The following is a 21312-nucleotide window of genomic DNA, read 5'->3' as shown; positions in this document are numbered from 1 at the left end:
TCCCTTCGATTCCATTCCATATGAATCGAATGTTAGGCGGTGAACTCTCGCCTACACACGCTATACGGGATCCCCTTCTATCTTCCACAAGGTCTATTAGCGCGTAACTAAGTGTACCGACGTGTACATTATTCGTCTACCTGTATGAGGTCTCGATGCGTGGGCGGAACTTGCCTCTCGCGCTTTCCATTCACTCGGACGAACGCCTTCGTGTCCATTCATGGTATTTAATGCCTCACAATGTTTGTCGACGCGCGAATTCGCATGACTTTCATCGAAACATTTTTTTCGGAATTGATAATTTCATCGAAAAGATTATTATAAAAAAAAATGGTCGTTTCCATAATAGTAAGATTTGACATTTAACTCGAAATCAATAAAGATGTTTTTTGTGTGCGAATAAAAAAATCTTTGATGACAAATTTTTACAAACATTTTAAACATACATCTGTACTAATAAACTCTTAATCGTAAATTCCAGATTAAAAGGTATATATAGATGCACATACCTACATGTATGTACATTTAGGGATAAAAAGTTATTGTGAAAATTTCAAAAAGCAATCTTTTTTATTCTATTCTTCAATCTTTTGCAAAACGACATCTCGTTACTGTCCTTTTTTTCTTTTTTTCTTTCTCTCTTTTATTACTCAGGATTTCCGTTCATTCACGGTATCACCCTCTTTTGACGCGCGCAATATTGTTCCTGTCATTGTACGTCTCTTTAAAACGTCCATTGAGAGCGACCGCGTCTGCACAATACGCATTATATCGAATTATCAAAAGAGCGTTACACACCGCTTTATTTATAGATAGATAGACAATAATTAAGCGTACTTGAAAAATTTTGAATGACATATGAAAGATCGATGTTTGACAGTGATGTACGATGCAACGGGAAACGGTAATAATAATCTGAAAGTCAGTTATCAAAGCGCGATTCCTACGCGTCGCTTATGCCCATAAATCGCAATTTTCTCAATTCACATCTAAATCCGCATGTCCAAATACATGATTAAACGTCCCTTTGGTCGATAACACGAATTTGGAATATTAGTATGAAAATTAATTGTTAATAGTTTAAAAACAAATTCTCTTTAAGAGTTTTATTAACAAGTTTTATAATTCAAATTGATTCTGTGATTGCGCTAATTAAAAAAATTATTAATTTCTAATATATAACGAAAACATAAAGCTAATTACACATAACGCATCTCGTATATGTATATTTTCTATTTTTTACATTTAATCGTCAAATTCTTGAGGAAAAAATCAAAATTTTCATATCAGTCAGTTATATATTCGGAAAAATTATTAGGATACTTTATATATACATGTATGTATATGTAATCGGAGGACGAAATTACGACTTACTAAGTTACATTTGTTAATATTTTTACATTTTGTTTTATATATTTTTATAGTGAATATAATATATATTTTCATTACAAGTGTATTTTGGACACTCTGTATGTTAGGAGAAGATTCTTGACGTACTTACATGAATCGGAGTGTTTATCGGCGTGTGGTTCTCATATGAAAGAGATCCATTCATAGTAATCGGAGTATTGCAAATGGAAAAATACGAGTGGTATCGCATAATTACTGCGGAGTTATGTATTAATATATACTTACAACGAAATCTTGTATCAATGCACAGGAACAAAGAGGCAATGTATACAATCGCGCGTCGCGTTATCGTTGTTTCCGGAAGTAATCGACTGTATGATTATTAATTATTTCGTGCATTTTTTTTTGCATTATACATTATATCAACATTTTTATATTTTTATTATTTTTTTATTTATTTCACCGTAGATCAATGTTTGCAACTAGAATTTTTATTAAAAATCAATGAACTAATTTTTAATATGCGTATAATGGTAAATTTGATGCATAAAAATATTTACAAAATTTGAAGATCAATGAAATGAAGAGTATAAGCAACTATAATTATACTTTTTTAATTTTAACAAGTTTGTTTTAAAAATTTATTTAGCCTAGAGTTAAAAAATATACGAAAACTGATAAGGTGACTGATGTCCTTGCGTTTATATATTATGCATGGATCTTGCTTTTATAAAACTTACGTAATTTTTATGTAATTTCATATTTTTCTGAAAAATTTTCAGAATTTTTTAAATTCTCATTCAAATATTTATCATAATCGAATATGATAAAAATACGAAATCTATTTTGAACATATTTTAAATAGAAATAAGCTTCATTTTTTATATAGATATGTATTTAGAGAGAGAGAGAGAGAGAGAGAGAGAGAGAGAGAGAGAGAAAGAGAAAATTAATAAAGGATAACATGAGGATTATCAAAATAATATATATATAATATATAATAATATATAATAATTAATAATTACAAAATTAATGACTTAAAAAATTATACTTCAAAGCTTATGAACAGTACTAAAATCTTCTTATTTTCAACTAATTATTAAGTTTTTTTCTGTACGTAGTCTAGTCTTGATAATTTCATTAATTGACAAAAGAAATTTTTTTTTTTTAAACATAAGTTTATTAATAAAGTTTACTTTTGATAACAACAAAAATCTTTTCTTCTATCCTTCCTAGTTTACGAAGATACATAATTATATTTTTTGATTGTTTAACGGAAGGATTTTGGAAAGAAATTTGGGACAAAGTTCTAGCTTATAAATATGCTTAAAAAAAGAAATCGTAAGAAATATACCAATGAAGATCGATTGAATTGCAGAGCGAATATAATCTTTCTCTTGGTTTCTTAAGCCCGAGCTAACTTTCCCAATCGCGCGAATATATTTTGCAACGTTGACTTCCCCTCGTTTCCCGCAACTAGAAAAGGTTATTATTTTCGCAAGATCGACTTTATGGCGACCTTTACGAACCACATTTTACCATGTATACATTACATGTATACATTTTCGGTTGCGATTTTCTCGAAATGCCATAAAAATTGGTCAGATTCTCTTTCACTGAAAAGATAACAAGTTAAGAATAACATTATTTTTTTGTGTTCAGGAACAGTATTATATTAACAAGTCTCAATTTAGTAACTAAAAATTAAAGATTAAATTAATTACTAAGTCAACAAAATCAGGAAAATTAAATTTTATTTTGACTAAAAGAACAATATAATTTTCGTAGTCAATGTTTCGAAAGGATTTGTCTTCTTCTGTTGACGAGAGAGCGAAATCACATGCGATGAAATTACTCGATGTACCGGAAGTGCGCGCGAATCCGGCGGTTCAGCCATGTCTCATTACCGCGTGCATTTCCCGTGGAGCGACTAATTGCGCTCGGTCCCTACTCGCTATTTCCATTCTTTCCCCTCTCTACCCCACAGTCTCTTTTGCCTTTTCCGCTCACTTTCCTCTCTATTCGCACGGTTCTATACGGAAAATGGTCGGGCATCGCCCGGGATATCTTTTGTGCCGAGGGTGAAATCAATTTGTCTCGCGATCGTGCTTTTAAAAAATTCTCTCGCCATCCCCATAATAAAGTTTCTCGCGTGCATTGGAGGATTAAACTAATAAGAAATGCAAATTTAATTTTAATTTTAATCGTATGCGCGTGATATACATAACTTAAGTTATGCACGTGATACATAATTCAAATCTAATATAATTTAATAAATTTACAAATATTCTTTTTATATGTAATTAATTAACAAATACAAATTTAATAAAAAAATGAACAAATTGTGGCGATTTATGGACAAGACACATAGAAAGTTTATAATGAATTTTAAATAAACTCCTTGTTAAATTGTCATTTTTTACATTATGTATATTGTATTTTTAAAAAACTAATATTAAGCCAAAAATATATATGTATATCATAATCATAATCTCATGTATATTGATTATACCAAACTGTAATTATAAAATTATAAAATTGAAATTATAAAATTGCAAGCCTTCAACGATGGTAAAACATTGCTAGTTTATTAGCGATTTAATTAAGTTAGATGTTTACATTGTCATGTTCTCGAAGAAAATAGTAGTAAAAGTATATTTTGACTTACATCAACACGTCTGACAATGAGAAGACATTCTTAAGACAGTCTTTTACCGTCTGTTGACCTTTTTAAGCCAGCGCGCTCAGTGATTTGTTTGAAGAAGACACAAAGATCCACGACTAGTATCGCGAGGATCCAATAATATCTCTCCAGACTTGCCAGTCATCTCCCCACCCCCTTCAGGAACCCCCTTTCTATAAATATATTAGTGTGACCCAGTTCCTCGAAAGGGCTGAAGAGAGGAGGAGAGTAGCAGACGCCATAAAGCAAATTTATCGTATGACGCCATATTCTTCACGACTTACCGCAGAGCAATTTGAAAAAAAATATATATATATATATCGCTTAAAATCAGAAATAGAAAGGCTACATAACTGTTTTGTAATCATTCCGCGAATCTTTGTTGGTACACCATAAAGTTCCCCTCCTCAAGGCATGTGATGTTTGTTAACAAGTGCGCCCCACTTCAAAAATAGATTCTTTGATCAATTAAAAACTGATTTTTTCTCAACAGAAATTTAATTGCATACTTTTTCTCATAACACACATACATTTCAGTTTTTTTATATTAAATGACATTATTAGACTAAAGCATAATACTTGGTATAAAATGCCCGATTTTAATTTTAATGACAATTTTTGTCTTTGCAATAGATATTTCCTTAACAAAAATGACATCTTTTTTAAATTATACTCTCATTCATAAGATATGATATCAATGTCTTTATCTGGGAGGACGAAACTTTTGATAATCTTCAAGTCTCTGTGTCGCGATGAAGATTTTGCTCACAATAGCCGATCTGTCTAGTCGTTTGGCTAGCCACCGCGAGGTCGTTGTTCTGACATTTATTGTCCTTCGTTCCTTCCCCTCTGTATGTCGCCCTCTGTTCGCTTTTGCCGCTCATTCGTCTTCCTCTCTCCCTTTGTAGGACTTTTTTTTCCCCTGCTTCTCTCATCCTTTTCTCTCTCGGACACTCTTAACCGTTCTCGCGCCTTCCCTTGTCATCTGCGTAATTGCACATGTGTAACTATTCGCTTGTATGGGGGCTCTTGTCGTGGGATTCTCTCGTCATTTCATATCTTTGTTACGTTCGCACGATATAGAGAAAATTTTATGTTTATGAAAAAAAATTAAATTTTTATGAATTTTTTTCTCTCTATTAATTACTCTACAGTAACAAGAAATTGTATAATAGATTTAAAGTTTTAGTGTCAATCTGAAGAAAGGGAGAAAGACTTTATTTATTGATAAAAAATTCAAATATTCTTACATAATTTCTCTATTCTTACATTTTTATAATTGCAGTTGAAAATATTGCTTATCTAAACAAAAAATATTCAATTTGATTTTTTTGTACTTACATTACTATATCGTAATGAGAGACAAGTTTTTTTTTTTTTATTATTACAAAGAACTTTTTCATTCACTTTGAAGGCGAAAAGCTAGGCGTTGAGGTCGAGAAGTATAAGCGCGTCACTATACACGCAGGATTATGTAAACGCACTTCCTGCAATCTTTCATCTCGTATGATATCACATGTGGGCGACGCACACGAATGTCATTTTATATGCCTGAAGCATAGATTAGTAATGTATGTAAATATTATCCACGCAATTAAATTAAAATGTTGTCCTTTGTTCAATTTATCTTTTTCCTGTCTCTTGTATTATGTAACAATAAATATGGTTATAAGAAACGCCTCTTTCTCTTTTCTGTGAAGTTAACATTCCATTTTAAGAAATTCGAAAATTTTAAGAATTTCGATAAAGTATCTAAAAACACATTAGATACTCTTTTCCGAAAAGAGAACTTTAGAATGTCTAATGTCTCTTTAAAATAAATATTGAAAATTCATTGAAAAGAAGAAAGAGTCTACTATTAATCGAGAGACCGGCTTATTTAGAGGTTGATTAGAAGCAATTAACGTCAATAAGTTACATATTAATCTTCAAACCATTTGATAAGCTTTAATATAAAGGCTCTTACATGATATCGACATAGTTATGTTAGTTAGAAAAGAATTAATTTTATATAACATTGTTGGATTTTTAATTTTTCAATATTTTTCTGTTGCCAAATTTACTACAAAATTACAAAATTTTTAAAAATATACTACGTGTATTATTTTACTTTTGAGCCACACACTATAAAATTTTATTTCTGACAATCTTTTTAAAAAAATAGTTATATCTAAAAAAATTTATTTTTTAAAAAATTGATTTTTTTTTTGTACAATTACATTTATTTGGTTTAATTTGTTAGACACACCCGTGTGAATCAGTCTACATTCACCAAATCGATATACGCCCCTGCGTCGTCATCTATAGTCATTACTCCCAACAATTCGTTGGGTATTTTCGACGATGTCTAATGTCAACAACGTTTACCATTGATTACATCATTCTGCCATTTGAACATTGTGATATTATAGTAGCACGTTTTTAACTTTATCAATAATCGTCTATATCTCAATTTATTTTTCTCTTAAAAAAAGTTGACTGATCACTGAAACAAATTTTCTTTCATAAAAAAATGAAAATATTAATTTTTTTATAGTAGAAAATTTTTTAATATCTGATAAATAAAATTGAAAAGGAAATAAATAAAGTAGCTTAGACATGTGTATGTATTATGTGTGAAATTGGTATATCATTTCATGAAACTCATGAATAATTAAAAGTTCTGATTTTATTAAAAATTTCCTTTCATCCTACAGAAAATAACGTGTTTCTTTCTTTTTTCCAAAAGTTGAAACTCATGAAACTATCGTATCGATCATTTTACGGATACCGAATATTGAACGTAAGGAGTGTTCTGTTCTGACCTGATTCTATCGTCGATATATTACGGTAATCTTCTATACTTCAGAAATTCCAGTATACTTTCATAATACGTCTTTCATTAAAACGTCATCAAAGACAACTATTTTCGTTTGTTTGCTCATCGTTGACCATTAATGAAACTTATAATTTTTTATTTTGCAAATTTGATAAAAATACCACAAGAAAACCTTAAAAATTATAGAAATATTCAATATACATAATTCAACTTTGTCATATGTATAAATGTCACAAATGTATATATAAGATAATTAAAATTTATTTATCAAAATCTGAAAAAAAAACATGCTTGATGTGAGCGATTTTTTTAAATTGCTTTATTTTCTAGTGAAATATCAACCGTTACTAACAATAAGTAGGTTTCAAAACATACTAAATCATTAATACAACGATCATGCTACTTTACATAATAAAATCATATAAACTATTTTACGATTAGATATCTCTCGCAAGATATGTTGCTGAGAAAATATCTTAATCTCATCATGTGTACATACTGATTAGATAACGCTGACACGCGCACACAACAGTTGAAGAATATATTTTCTCTTTTTTTGAACTTGCTTTTCACCCTCTTTTCTCTTTTACAGAGCTTAATATAAAATGTACTGCCTATTCTGTAAAGGATACTGAAAATAAATATGTCAATTTTAAAAAAATATTTAATCAATTTATCAGTATGAATGATAAATGATGATATTTTCCTCTATTCTTTACTTTACTATAATTTTTTGTTTGCGTTAGGCTATAATTATTATAGTTCATTATGAAAAAAAAAATTAATTATTAACGAAATATTAATACGCAATTTCTCAAAAAGAAGAGAAATATCAAAAAAAGATACTAATTTTGTATGATAGCCCCAAAGGGGTATTCGCAACGATCGTAATGAAACAATTACGGCCTTGACTAGCTAATTAAATTCAGTATACATATTCATTCGCACGGAGGAAGTTAGGTATATAAAGGTAATGTCATCGTTTCGTTACGCGTTTTTTCGTCTACCGATATCGTAGCGAGGGATCACTTTTTATCGTAGAAACTTTTGACTTCTTCATTCGAAGGAAGTAAAAAAAGGCACATTCTTTAATATGTTATACTTCTCCATATATATTTTAATTTATATTTTCTTTTTATTTTACTTAAATTATATTTTTTTCTAAAAACAAACTCACTTATAATATATTATACACGGTGTTAATAGTAATACAACCAGAAATATCTCTATCTGAAAAAAAATAAGTTAAAAATATATGAGAATACAGAGAGTAGATGTAATCATATACATATATTCAAACAAAAAAGCTTCAATTAAAAGAAATTTTCTTTTTCATTTTGTATGTATCTATTTTTGTATGTACTTATTTTCTTCTCCGTTATACTATCATAAACGAATACATAACGGCCCATTCTGTTTATATTTATATAGATATTTTTGTAGAATAGTGATTCCAATGCTTGATGATGCAAGGTACATTAAACAGACACCTGTTGCATGTTAGCGGACGATCAATCAATACCACGTGATACTTTGTGACTACGTGGAGTGTCTTACACATTTTTATTAATAAATGAGTTGTTAAGAAATACATCAAATATATACACACACATCACATCACACAGTGATTAATATAAACTACTAACAATTACAAAAAATTACAAAAAATGGAATTAGTTTGATTTCTAAGATTTATAAAATTACCAAATATTAGTAACATTATATAATATTACAATATATCTATAGAAAAGATTTAATGTAATGTAATTCATAGATACTAATAAAGAGATGAGATTATTATTATGATGTATATACTCAAACTTGAGGCACTAATATTTAAAAATCAATTCTTTATAAATAAAGAAAGTACATACTCATTTAATGATCGAATTGTCTCTTTATTTAAGAATTAATCCAATTTCAATCTTTTATATTCATGACTAATTAAGAAAATTAATTATTTTGAGAAAACTTCTTTACTCTTTATATAAAATTAGAAATTCTTATTTAGAGATGGTTTAAAATGTTTGATAACCTATAATTATTTTTTATTACTATCTAATTTGGAAAAATTTGAATAAGTTGTGCGATGCTTATTTATTTTATATCATTGAAATTTGCAACAATTTTTCTTACATGTAATTATTTCACGTATTAATTAACAGCAATTGTACCCAACTAACAGGCTATTATATTCCCGGCCGGAGACGTGACAAAATAAACAATTAAATTAGTTCTTATTATATACTGTAATTCTATATTTTCTTTGCTGCATTCGTCTACTTGTTAAACATATCATTCCTCCTCGTAAAGTTATATCCATGTAATATGCGCGATAATATTTCAAGATATAAATAGTCGCAAAATGATATTTCTCACAAGTAGAAACTCCCACTTTTTATTTGAGTGCAACTACTATTTCATTTCGCTGATAGAAATCACTGATTGTGTATCGTATTTACATAAATATATATTTATTAAATATAAATATATATTTGATGTATCAAAAGTATTAAATTATTCTTATATACAGTACATATTCTGTAAATAAAAAATAATATAAATAACAAATAATGTGAACAAAATAAATAATTTTAATATAACGTATAAAATTTTATCCAAATAACGAATTAAATATGAAAATGCATTTCTTAATCTATTAAATTATCTAGCACAGCAATATGATGCAAGATGTTTTTGCAATGCTTCTTGAGGAAACGAATTGATCGTTTCGCGGCTGATCTTTCTTCTGGCACGGTATTAAATTACGAGTGGTACATCTGGAGCTTCGTATCGCGGTGATACAAATGGATTAAGCCAAATTAAAAGCATCAGGCCTGAGTCAGCGTTTATTTTAGAGCAATTAAGCATATGAAAGCAAATGTTTTTTTATCGTCGTAAAATTTTCCTTTTCACGCTGACATACTTTTCATACACAATCATCTCATAAACTTCATCTATCTTATGTATCTTATGACGAGTATTTTGTTTAACAAAATTGGCTTTTGTCACAAGAATTTAAGTACATTATATTTTTTCTTTAAAAAGAAAATTAGATTTTAGATTTTTTTAAATAATATATAGTATATTAATATATGTATAGTATATATAAAAAAAAACTTTTATTAATATGTATAACAATATTGTGATGTAATTATAGAATTATATATAGTAGACGTAGGTAAAACCGATGCACATTACTAAGTTTACGCATTCCAACTGTTACATCACGTAACAGCGTAATTGACATCGATCAAAGCGATTGTATTCCCCTCCTCAATGTATTATGAAAATCCGATTATGTTGTACAACGCGATACAAGGGGGATTCGGTTTAAATAGAGCCTGTGCAACAGGTCTGCCAATTTACATATCTCCCGCCGACTGAATAATCTTTCAGCTTTAATTACTGATATTTTTGATTAGGTTAAATTGCAGTTATGAATGATATTGATTAAGTTTATAGTTATGAATTTTTGAAAGAATGAAAATTTAAAAAATAGAAGTTTTTAAAGAAATAGTTGTTCAATTTGATTTGTTTATCTGTGTGCACGCAATTTATTAACAGCATAAATAACATAATTATACGGAAATAATTTTCTTTAACGAAATTGTTATTATTTTGTTGAAAATGCTTTTCTTTCCTTTTTTATTTCTTTAATTTAAGATTTTTTACTATTCTGTCGCTTTGATTTAATGGCTACTTGAAGTTTCGCGTATATAAAGTCGCGTAAGAGAAAGCGACGCGGTTAAACGAATGAGCCAAAAGGGTGGAAGCTATATAAGTCCTCGCCAACACGCGGTATTCTAGCAACCACACACATTTTTGTGCATCGTAAAGGGTAGCTCGATAAATGCTGAAAACCCCTTTGGGCTTTGAAGTGAAGGAATGAGAAACACAAGTATAAACGAAGGATATATAAACAACGTCGCTTTCGTTTAGGTGTATGTCTCACGTTCGGTTTACCCTTTCTTTTTTAGAGGAAAGATATTTAATTATTATATATTATTATATATTTATTAAATTGTTAAAATGTTATTGCAGATAATTATCTTATGTTAGAGACGCATTTTATTTCATCATGCAAACTCTAACATTTTATGACTACATATAATATATAAATAAATAGATATATTAATAGCTATATAAATAGATATATTAATCTAATTTAGATATTTAACTTACATTTCTGCCTTTTATTTTATTCGATACAATATATATATCGGTCGATATTATGTAATTATACAATATTATCAAATATATAATTTTCATCTATGTAACTTATCAGGTCTATATATTAAAATGAAAAAGAAAAGAAAGATGTAATATTATATAATGTCTTGTTAATTCGCGAACTTATACTATTTATTTTGTACTGTGCTAACTGGTTAATTCAATTGCTCGATTTACCTCTGAGGGAAGTACTGTCTCCCTCGATCTTGATAAGCTCAGTAACACGAGTCTTTACCCTTACAACCCCTTTTCAACGCTGAATATTTCACATTTCATCGCACGAGATGTAGAAAGAGAGTACGTGAGAGCTCTTCATTTTTCGTACTGGAATTCGCATAAGAAATAGCAAAAGTGAATATAATTCTCATTGTACGTCGTGTAGTATACAATTACAAGTGCGTCATTATTTTTTGTATGCCGACTTCCGTTTAACATTTGTCGTTGAAGAGGAAAGGGGTTGTTGCATGCCGCCACGTGCGCGTCCCAGCTCTCTTATTAAAGCTCACCCTCTCCTTACACCGTGTACACATACACATGCACAGCGTTTGTAAACGCTCCTTTGGAGTTTACATAGGTCGCACGTGTCCCGTAAGCCTTTCGCCGTTTACGTATATAACGGATGTTCGTCACACAAAATCTCGCAGTGTCGTCACAAAGATATTTCATGTATTAATCGAAGAACGTGAATATTAGTATCTCAGTCTATGTTTCAATTTTAAAGTCGCTCCGAAAAACGATTCATAAAATGAAATCATATGTAATCAATCAAGAATAAATAAAAGATAAATAAAAAATCCAGGAATTATGTATATATTATCGAATCAGTTTGAAGAAATTTATTCTCTTGAGCATAGATGCAGCAGACTTTAGTGCAAACACGAACGTTAAAATAGAATGGTCCTCATCATATCAGGAAACATTGGCTCTTGGATACCTATTTCGTATTATTAAACCGCCTACGCGAGAATGTTCTCCCTACAATTCTTCGACGACGTAACGAAAACAGACGGGTTCTGTTTCGTGCCAGAGACCGATTTCACGTGTGTGCTCGGGTGGTGAGTGTCGCGTATGGATCCCTCATATACTCTTGAGAGGGAGTATAAATAGGCGTCATGCGCGCAAATATCGCGGTCGTTGCTCGCGGTACATGCTGCGAAAGCAAGTTGAAAGCACAAGTCTAATTAGCAAAAATCTAATTTGCATTCGGCAACTCTTCGATTTTATGTTTTCTATGATTGTACGTACAGATCGACTTGTAAATTCTTCCATTTCCACTTATTCTATAGAAGAATAACAACGAAAGACGTAAACTAAAAAGCATAAAATGAAGAAAAAACAGTATAAACTATGTATTTATAAATATATATTTCTAGATTTATATTATAAGTATATATATATATATATATATATATATATATATATATATATATATATATATTATTGTTATTATTATTATTCTGTCGTTAAGCTTTAAATGGTTGATTTATGTTAAATTAAAATTCCTACTTGGGTATTACATTAATATTTCTGTAGCACAAAAAACACGGTATTGTGTTCTTCTTGCTAGGAAAAAGAATTGAAAATATCTTTCAATTTATCTATAAAAATCTTTGATTTTTCTTTCATTTGATAGAAAAGTATATCAAAGTTTTATAACGATATTATGTGTATGTATATATTACATCTCCTATAATATAAAATAAAAATATGTGAAATTAAAAGAACAAGTACGATGTAAAGACATAAGAAATTTAAAATGATATTATGATATATACATATCTTTTATTCCATATCGAGGAAATGTTAATATTTTTAACAATAAGAAAAAAATTGAGAATACAAAAAACTCTAACATCGAATTTTAGCATTTGAATCGTTTATTTACTAAGCATTGAACACACTTTTAGAATTAAGAGAATTATTATGATATATACATATCTTTTATTCCATATCGAGGAAATGTTAATATTTTTAACAATAAGAAAAAAATTGAGAATACAAAAAACTCTAACATCGAATTTTAGCATTTGAATCGTTTATTTACTAAGCATTGAACACACTTTTAGAATTAAGAGAAATTGTGAAAATAATATTTGATCGATTTTATTCATGGAAAAAAATAAATCTTAAAACGGTTAAACAATTTTTAGGTAGAAAGAATAATGGAACACTCCATGTTTAACTTGTTGCTTGGCTCGAGCACGATCCAAGTCTGGTTTTGTTTTATTTATCTCGATTAAAACAAATGGAACAGTACAGTGAGCAATAAAAATAATTGTACTGTCTTATTTATTGATTTTAAATGATTGATATTTTTTTAAAGAGATGTTAGTGAGAGTGTGAAGAGATTATTATCAAAATAGGAATATATATTCAACGTATTCTTCATAGCTGGAAAATAGCATTTTTTTGGAATAATAAAAATAAACATTTTAATAAAATATGGAAGACAGAGAGAGAGAGAGAAAGTAGGAACTCTCTCTCTCCGTCATAACATCAAAAAATATATCAATTATATAATATCAATTTAAATCAATAATTAAAATGAACTGTATTTTGATTCGGCATTATATCGTTATTCTATTCTGTTTTTACTTCAGTATTATTTCGACAATGTTTTGAGGTTGAGAAAATATAGATTATAAAATCACAGTAGAGGGAAGAGAGAGGTGGTTCTCATTATGTATTTGTGTGTCACGATGCCGCTCCTAGCGGTACTACACGTGTATGTACATCAGTACGTTATTATGCGACGAACATTTTCTTGTCAAACCAATTGATATACCGTTTGCTTCCGTTCTGTATTCTAAAGGTCGATGGCTCCTACTCGTTTGTTAAAATAGACTAATGAGCAATAAAAGACAAAGAATAATGAATAAAATGTAAATTTATCCGAATATTCAGAATAATACATATATAAAATTTTATGCCAACAATACAATCGCAAATTTGATCATCGCGCGATTGTCACGGTTAAAAGTGGAGCGAAAGGAAATGTATATAGAAAAAGGAATGAAAAAGCATAAGAGATAAATTTGTACATCTGTTGTGTAGGCGGAAATTCTCGTGGGCTGTTATTCGAACGCGCGCATGCGAAAACAAGCAGTTAACGAGTGGCCGGTCTCACGAGGTAATAAAATTCACGAAATATTTATAGATTACAGCTTAGCTGATCGCGATAGATTGGATTCGTGTCGAAAAGTGCGCCATTTTCTTCCAAGTTAACGATACAAAGTATTCTTCTTTTGATTATATGCAAACACTTTGCATATATTTTATCATCATTTTATCTTCATTTTAATATTTAGATCATAGATCATTGAGATTATTTATTTATGACGTATCCGTAGGTTTTAATCAGGTTTTCCCCTTCTTGTTAAATGAATAATTTTTCAATAATTGTTGTCGTATGTATATATTTACATATATTTCCCGTGGTTCATATATTCAATAATCTCCCTTGTACTATTTTATACTATTGTATTTGCTTGTGATCGGAATTCCATATGTGCCGCTTAATGAAAGTTTTAAACCCTCCCTCCGGGGACCTGCACAGATTTTCGGTACCCCCAAAGTTCATTAAATGGAGTGCATGTAGGAAATACGGTATGGGGTACTGTGCGAGCAGCTGTGAAAATTGACTTTTCGTCCAAGTGTAAACGCTCATTTGCTTCATGTTCCATCGTCGGATGTCTTGTTCCCGATCCCTGCGGTTTCGAGGGACGACACCCTCGAGTTATCCGACACCCTTCTCGTCGTCCGCATCCGACCTTGTCGGTCCACTACTATGCTCTTGAGTATATTTGCTTAAGATCTATGTACATGAATATCTCTCTACATTCTCTACTTGAAGCATTCTTTCAACCGACAAATTTTAACGCGTGTTATTAGATTCTTCGAGGTATTTAAACTTCTATTCTTGTATATCGTATTTTCCAATAAATTTATATTGCACAATTACATACACACAAATTTAATTAAAATAATATATATTTTCCTCGATAAAAATCTTATAAAATTCAACAATTGAGGAGAGAATACTTCTATCGCATATAATATACTATTATTTATGTCTGGAAAATATTATAAAATATTATAAGATAAACTTTAAAATAAAAAGAATTCCAGAGTAGTAACTCGCTTATCTTTTCCTTCTTTCGTTTGAATTTCTCTTTCTATATATATATATTTTTTTTTCCGTTTTACAGATATCGCTATGGACTGGTCGGATCACGCACTTTGGTGGCCGGAACGAAATCATTGGCTGACCAGAACGCGCAGCACGTTGGATCAGTATGGCGTAGCAGCGGATGCATTGCTGCATTTTACGCCGATGCATAAAACTTTGAGGGTGCAATTGCCGGATATGCGCTGCCTCGATTGCCGAGTTGATTTTTCGGTCAAGACATTCAACGCGGTCATTAATTTGTGCAAGGAACTTGGTGAGTCGCGAACCTATTAACACTATTTAAGGAGAGCGATAGAAACAAGCGTGACGTCAGTCTCCGATCGCGTGCCTTTATTAACGTTAATTACGAGAAATAAATATTTTGTTAAATTGATACGAAGATCTGGTAGGAAAGTAGAAATATCTGATGAGAAAAGTTTCTCTTATATGCATTCTGCAATTTTTATTCTTTTTTTGGTAAAAAGAGGCAATTAATAGCAAGATAATTTAGAAAGATAGATTTTTAATTTAAAAAATTACAAAATTTTTTATTTTTATTTTGTTACATAGTTTTAAATTTATTATATATTATATGTACTTGTATTAAAATAAAGTGATACTCTTGTACATTATTATGTATGTATGTATGTATAATACATATAAATTGCAATAGTATTTTGCATACGAGCAAGTGTATCGTAATTCTTCTTTAAAACGTATAATTGTATCAGCAGAAATATTATACACACATGATAATATAAGGAATAGAAATGATACATTTGCAGTCACGCGAAGGTTGCGTCACAAGCTATTGCGGCTGTCAATTCACCACCACAACACGCTTTAAGCTAGCTTTTTAATCAAGGAAGTGGGTTAACGCGATAATTCGAAAGGATAAAGCTGACTTTTGATTAGAAAAAAAATGTCATGAGATATGAGCTTATCTTGTTTTATAATGACCTAAAAGTAATTCTCAGAATTATACTCATTAAGTATAATGTCATCTGAAACAAAAAATAATCAGCAAGCTTTTAACGAACTTGATGAATCTATTGTGTTTTTAACATTGTTTAATATTGATTTAATATTTTGTTGTCAAATTGAAAATATGTGTGAGAGAGATTAGATTTTTCTTTAATAATATTTTCAGCAATTTAATAATTGGAATCGCACGCAAAGCAATGAAAAAAATTAGAAAAAAAAACTAAATAAAACCTAAAATTTATATACTTATTGATTGCATGGGAATCATTCGTTTATCGAGTTCTATCACTTTTACACTTTTATCAGTACGGTGATTCCATTTAATGAACATCAACGATATGAGATCAGTGTGTATCATATTCATAAATAGACGGCAAATTACGTTGTTGCACGCGATCTTTGTCCATCAATTACTTGATTCCCTTATAAGAACATACATATGCACTTGGAAATGAATGTCATGACTGCGTAATGTTAATTTGCCTTTGCAAATTAACATGACGCAAACAACATGCATCTGTTTAATCTGTCTAGATTAAATGCGAGATTAACACGCGAATTATCGCGAATCTTGCCGCAGGCATTAGACATCCGGAGGAGCTTTCCTTCTGCAAGCCGCTTGACCTGAATCATCTGAAGTACAATCTGAAGGATTTGCCGGTCAAGAAGAAAATCGAGAATCAGAAAAATGGTCACTGGAATGTGCCGGCCGACACGAATACCTTCATTCCAGGTAGCCAGAGTCCCAGAGGATCTACAGGAAGCTTAGATCAATCAAGTCCATTCATGTGCGCGCCAGTCACACCCAATAACAGAAATCACAGCACACCGATCAGCTCTCCTGTCTCGGTAGATTTACTTATATATAGTAGACATTTATATGAGATGTAGAATAGAGAAAAAAAGAAAGATTTGTAGAACGATTATTATAAGTGATATAAACTGGAAAAGTTTTGTTTCCAGATAAATATCTGTAATACATATCTGTAATACAATATTTTATATATTTTTAAAAAATGTTTTCCACCTCATTTGAAGGTATCATTCGCAATTATAATATGTAAATTCAATTATTATATTCTTCAAATCATTGTGAACCATTAAAATTTATTTTATTTGGTGTCAATTTTTTTTTTCTTTTAATTTGATAACTCGTTTGAAGAAAATAAGCTGTTATTGCAGCTATTTAATTTTTATAGTATTGATGTATCATAAAGAGTTGATAAAGAAAACGCATTGGCATGCAAATTTTAGTTCGCAATTGCTTGACTATCACATTGCGATTATTTTTGTAACATTGTAATAATATGGACTTTATAAATTTCCAGCATACTGGAACATGGAAAAGAAACAATAACTCTTCCGGTTTCGGTAGCACGGGCTCCTTCAACGCTAATAACAGCACTATGAGTCTCGAGGCATTAAACGGTGGATTATCAGAATCCTTGGCGCAAAGTCCGACGTCGATTTCGCCAGAGACACGGACAAAGTTGATTAGGCCAAAGAGTCTGATCGAGAGGGCAAGGATGAACGTTGCCTGGCTGGACTCGTCTTTATCGATAATGGAGCAAGGTATCCGCGAATTCGATACGCTCAGGTTAAAGTTTAAATTCTACTCCTTTTATGACCTGAATCCGAAAACCGACGCAGTCCGCATCAACATGATTTATGAGCAAGCCAAGTGGCAATTACTCGCAGAAGAAATTGATTGTACCGAGGAAGAAATGCTGATGTTCGCAGCACTTCAGGTATTTGCAAATAAATGTTTATATAATTAGCGAAATAATTGACACAATTCAAAGATGAATATATATTTAATTATTCGAATAAAATTTTATTTCTTATTTCTATCGTTATTTTAATTATTTTTTAAAATTATAATTAAATATTAAGATGTAAATACGAATATAAATATTAATATTAATTATTATATTAAATATTCTTTCAATTACAATTATTACTTTAATTACATTAGTTTTATTTTAATTATATTAATTGCGTTAGTCATTGCTTTTTGTTTTTTTATTTTATTTTTACAATCATACAACAAACTGTATACGCGGTGCGTTTTTTTATTCGCGCTTGTTCTCGGTATATTTATATCCGTCGTTCCAAGAGAAGAACCCCACGCGATGCATAACGCATGCAAATAACTGCGTCTTTAAGCCGACTGCTTTGCCGTCGTAACCATAATGTCGTCACACGACAACATGACCAAGATGCAATCATCTTTTGCCTCGACCCACAAAATGTATCTTGTATATCTTATACATTTATATCCTTACGACGAGCATTGAGAGGAGAGAAAAAAATCTACAATCTCTTAAGCATATCACCTACACTTTTCTCTCTCACGGTTGCAGGTACAAGTGAATCTTCAGGCGAGCGTGCCGCAACCCACGTACGATAGCAACGGGGCGACCTCGCCCATCGAAGACGACATTGACGCGGCCCTAACGGATTTGCAAGTGACTCTGGAGGGTAGCAATATCAACAAGGGACCCAGTGACATCACACAAGTGCCCGAGCTCTGTGATGAGCTACGTTTCTTCAAGCCAAAACGTTTTACGCTAAAAGCTTTCAAACGTTATTGGTTCACGTGCCGTGATCTTCAATTAAGACTCTACAAGAACAGAGAGGAAGCGAATGGTTCAGAGTCACCGGTCTACGTGATCAATTTGCGCGGCTGCGAGGTCACGCCGGATGTACATTTGTCACAAGGACGCTATGGTATTAGACTGGAGGTGCCCAGTGCTGAAGGCATGACTGAGATGTGGATCAGATGCGATAACGTAAGCGGATTAACTCATATAATATTTCATCAAGTTGTTGACTTATTCTTAGACGTTATTAATTTAATTATTTCTAAACGTATTATATATTAATGCTAAATGTCTATATATATATATATATATATATATATATATGTCATGTATGACAAATAAAATAACAGTTTTTATAAATAGTAGCTCGTGCTTGATGAAAAATGAAAACCTAAGTATTATAATTAATTCGAACAAATTTGAAAACTTGATTTTTATATTTTTTATTTATTCCAGGAGCAACAATACGCAAAGTGGATGGCCGCGTGCAGATTAGCTGCCAAGGGACGTACCCTCGCCGACGCATCCTACGAAAGCGAAGTCAACAGTATCACAGCTTTTCTGCAACTGCAGAGGCCTGCGCCCGCACCGGCCATCAATCCGAACTCTTTGGATATCATACCAGAGGACTATGTTGCATCCCGATTTGCGAAAAAATTCAAAGGAAAGGTAGTAAACCATTCATGCATTCAAATCTATATGAATGAAAGACAAGTTGCATTAATTATATTTTTTTCGCAGTTGGTTCAGAGGATCTTAGAAGCGCATGCAAACGTTAAAGACTTATCTCTCATCGAAGCCAAGTTGAATTACATTAAAGCTTGGCAATCTCTTCCGGAATATGGTATTTCACTCTTTGTTGTGCGATTTACTGGCAAGAGCAAAGACGAATTACTGGGTATTGCCAATAACAGACTAATGCGAATGGAACTTCATAGTGGCGATCATTTGAAGACTTGGAGGTATAATACCATGAAGGTATGTACTTTTATATTTATATATTTGCATTTCGCATATTTATATCGTACATTGATTAGTGTAATCTCATGGATTCGTATAACATTAAAATCCTTGAATATCCATTAAACTTTTTTATAGGGTCTTTAAATTTTTTTTTCTAATAAAATACAATATCAAAACATTCAAATCTGTCAAGTTTGTAACCAATTGAAAAGAAAGTTTTTTAAAAATTAAATCTTTTAAAAGAAAAAATATAATACATAAGCATAAATATAAATATAAGAATAAATTCATAAAAATCATATTATTTAGTTAATTTCACATAAATATTATTTTGTCAAAAATACGTTAAAAATTATATTGTATAATAAATAATTACATTTCTTAATATTTTCACTAAAGTAAAAAAACAAATTCAAAATTGACATAAAAAGTCGTTGTTCAAAGGAAATACATTTAGGAACATCTTCTGAGAAAAAGTGTATGATTATTTGTGTTTCACAGGCGTGGAATGTTAACTGGGAAGTAAAACACATGATGGTACAATTCGAGGAAGAGAATATAATTTTCGAATGTCAATCGGCAGATTGTAAAGTCGTTCACGAATTTATAGGAGGCTACATCTTCTTGTCGATGCGTTCGAAGGAAGCGAATCAGACGTTGAATGAGGAGATGTTCCACAAGTTGACGGGTGGATGGGTTTAATTTAAAAATGTGTATCAGAAAAAAAATTGTAATAAGTTCTAACATATTCTAAAAAACGATGATACAATACGTTTTGCCGGTTTATCTACATACGTCGCGCTCTATTCAACATCTGCATGCTGGCTGACATTTGTAAAAATATTTAAATCTGATCATAGTTATATATCACATTTTAACGCTATATTTTGTAAATAGAAAGTATTCCCTTCACGCGCAAGTGAAAATTTTAACTATTATAGTTATTTTTATTTTTTTGACAGGAGGCTACTTCAAAGTTTATTTACTATACCTTAACTGTAACACCTTAATATACACATACATACATACATATATATATATATATATATATTTATATATTTATATGTATATTAAGTACCAACATACATATAAATAATTATTAAAATCACAGCCTCCTTTCTACAAAAAGAAGAAAGAATCCATTTTTATATATATTTATAATGATTTTATAAATAGATATTTGCAAAATTCTATTTTATAAAGATAAATTATACTTTTATAAAAAACTTTCTATATTCATGAAAAATCTGCCATTGTGACTGAATAACACAAAATCAACTAATAAACGAATATATCAAACACGCATAAGCGGAAAACCTGCGAAACATCATAGAATATTAGAATAACACTTTACACGACAAAGAAATGTATCGTTTAATCAAAAAATTAATTAGTCGGTTTTATCGCATAATACTTAAATGAGCGATTATAATCATTTCTTTCATACTGTGTGTTTATGTCCTCTTTACTGTCACAAGGTGCTACATCGAACGCGAGTTCGATTTTACAA

General features: G+C 30.5%; 1 protein-coding gene across 2 annotated transcripts in view; it reads left to right on the top strand.

The window, feature by feature from the left end:
- Positions 1-21118, top strand: part of LOC140669020 (unc-112-related protein) — a 36574-nt gene extending 15456 nt beyond the window's left edge. Inside the window, exons 1-8 of one of the 2 annotated variants that reach the window (XM_072898444.1) lie at positions 14160-14214; positions 15293-15526; positions 16817-17085; positions 17565-17984; positions 18600-19028; positions 19296-19508; positions 19581-19817; positions 20304-21118. In XM_072898444.1, coding sequence (XP_072754545.1) covers positions 14175-14214; positions 15293-15526; positions 16817-17085; positions 17565-17984; positions 18600-19028; positions 19296-19508; positions 19581-19817; positions 20304-20504 — 2043 coding nt within the window. In that variant the 5' untranslated portion in view covers positions 14160-14174 and the 3' untranslated portion in view covers positions 20505-21118. Of the gene's footprint in view, positions 1-14159; positions 14215-15292; positions 15527-16816; positions 17086-17564; positions 17985-18599; positions 19029-19295; positions 19509-19580; positions 19818-20303 lie in introns of those variants that run through there. The other variant, XM_072898443.1, reaches the window with a different exon arrangement.
- The last annotated feature ends 194 nt before the right edge of the window (positions 21119-21312 follow it).

Source organism: Anoplolepis gracilipes, chromosome 8 (genome assembly GCF_047496725.1).
Source record: "Anoplolepis gracilipes chromosome 8, ASM4749672v1, whole genome shotgun sequence".
Lineage (NCBI taxonomy): Eukaryota > Metazoa > Arthropoda > Insecta > Hymenoptera > Formicidae > Anoplolepis > Anoplolepis gracilipes.
This window is presented reverse-complemented; position numbering and strand designations above follow the sequence as displayed.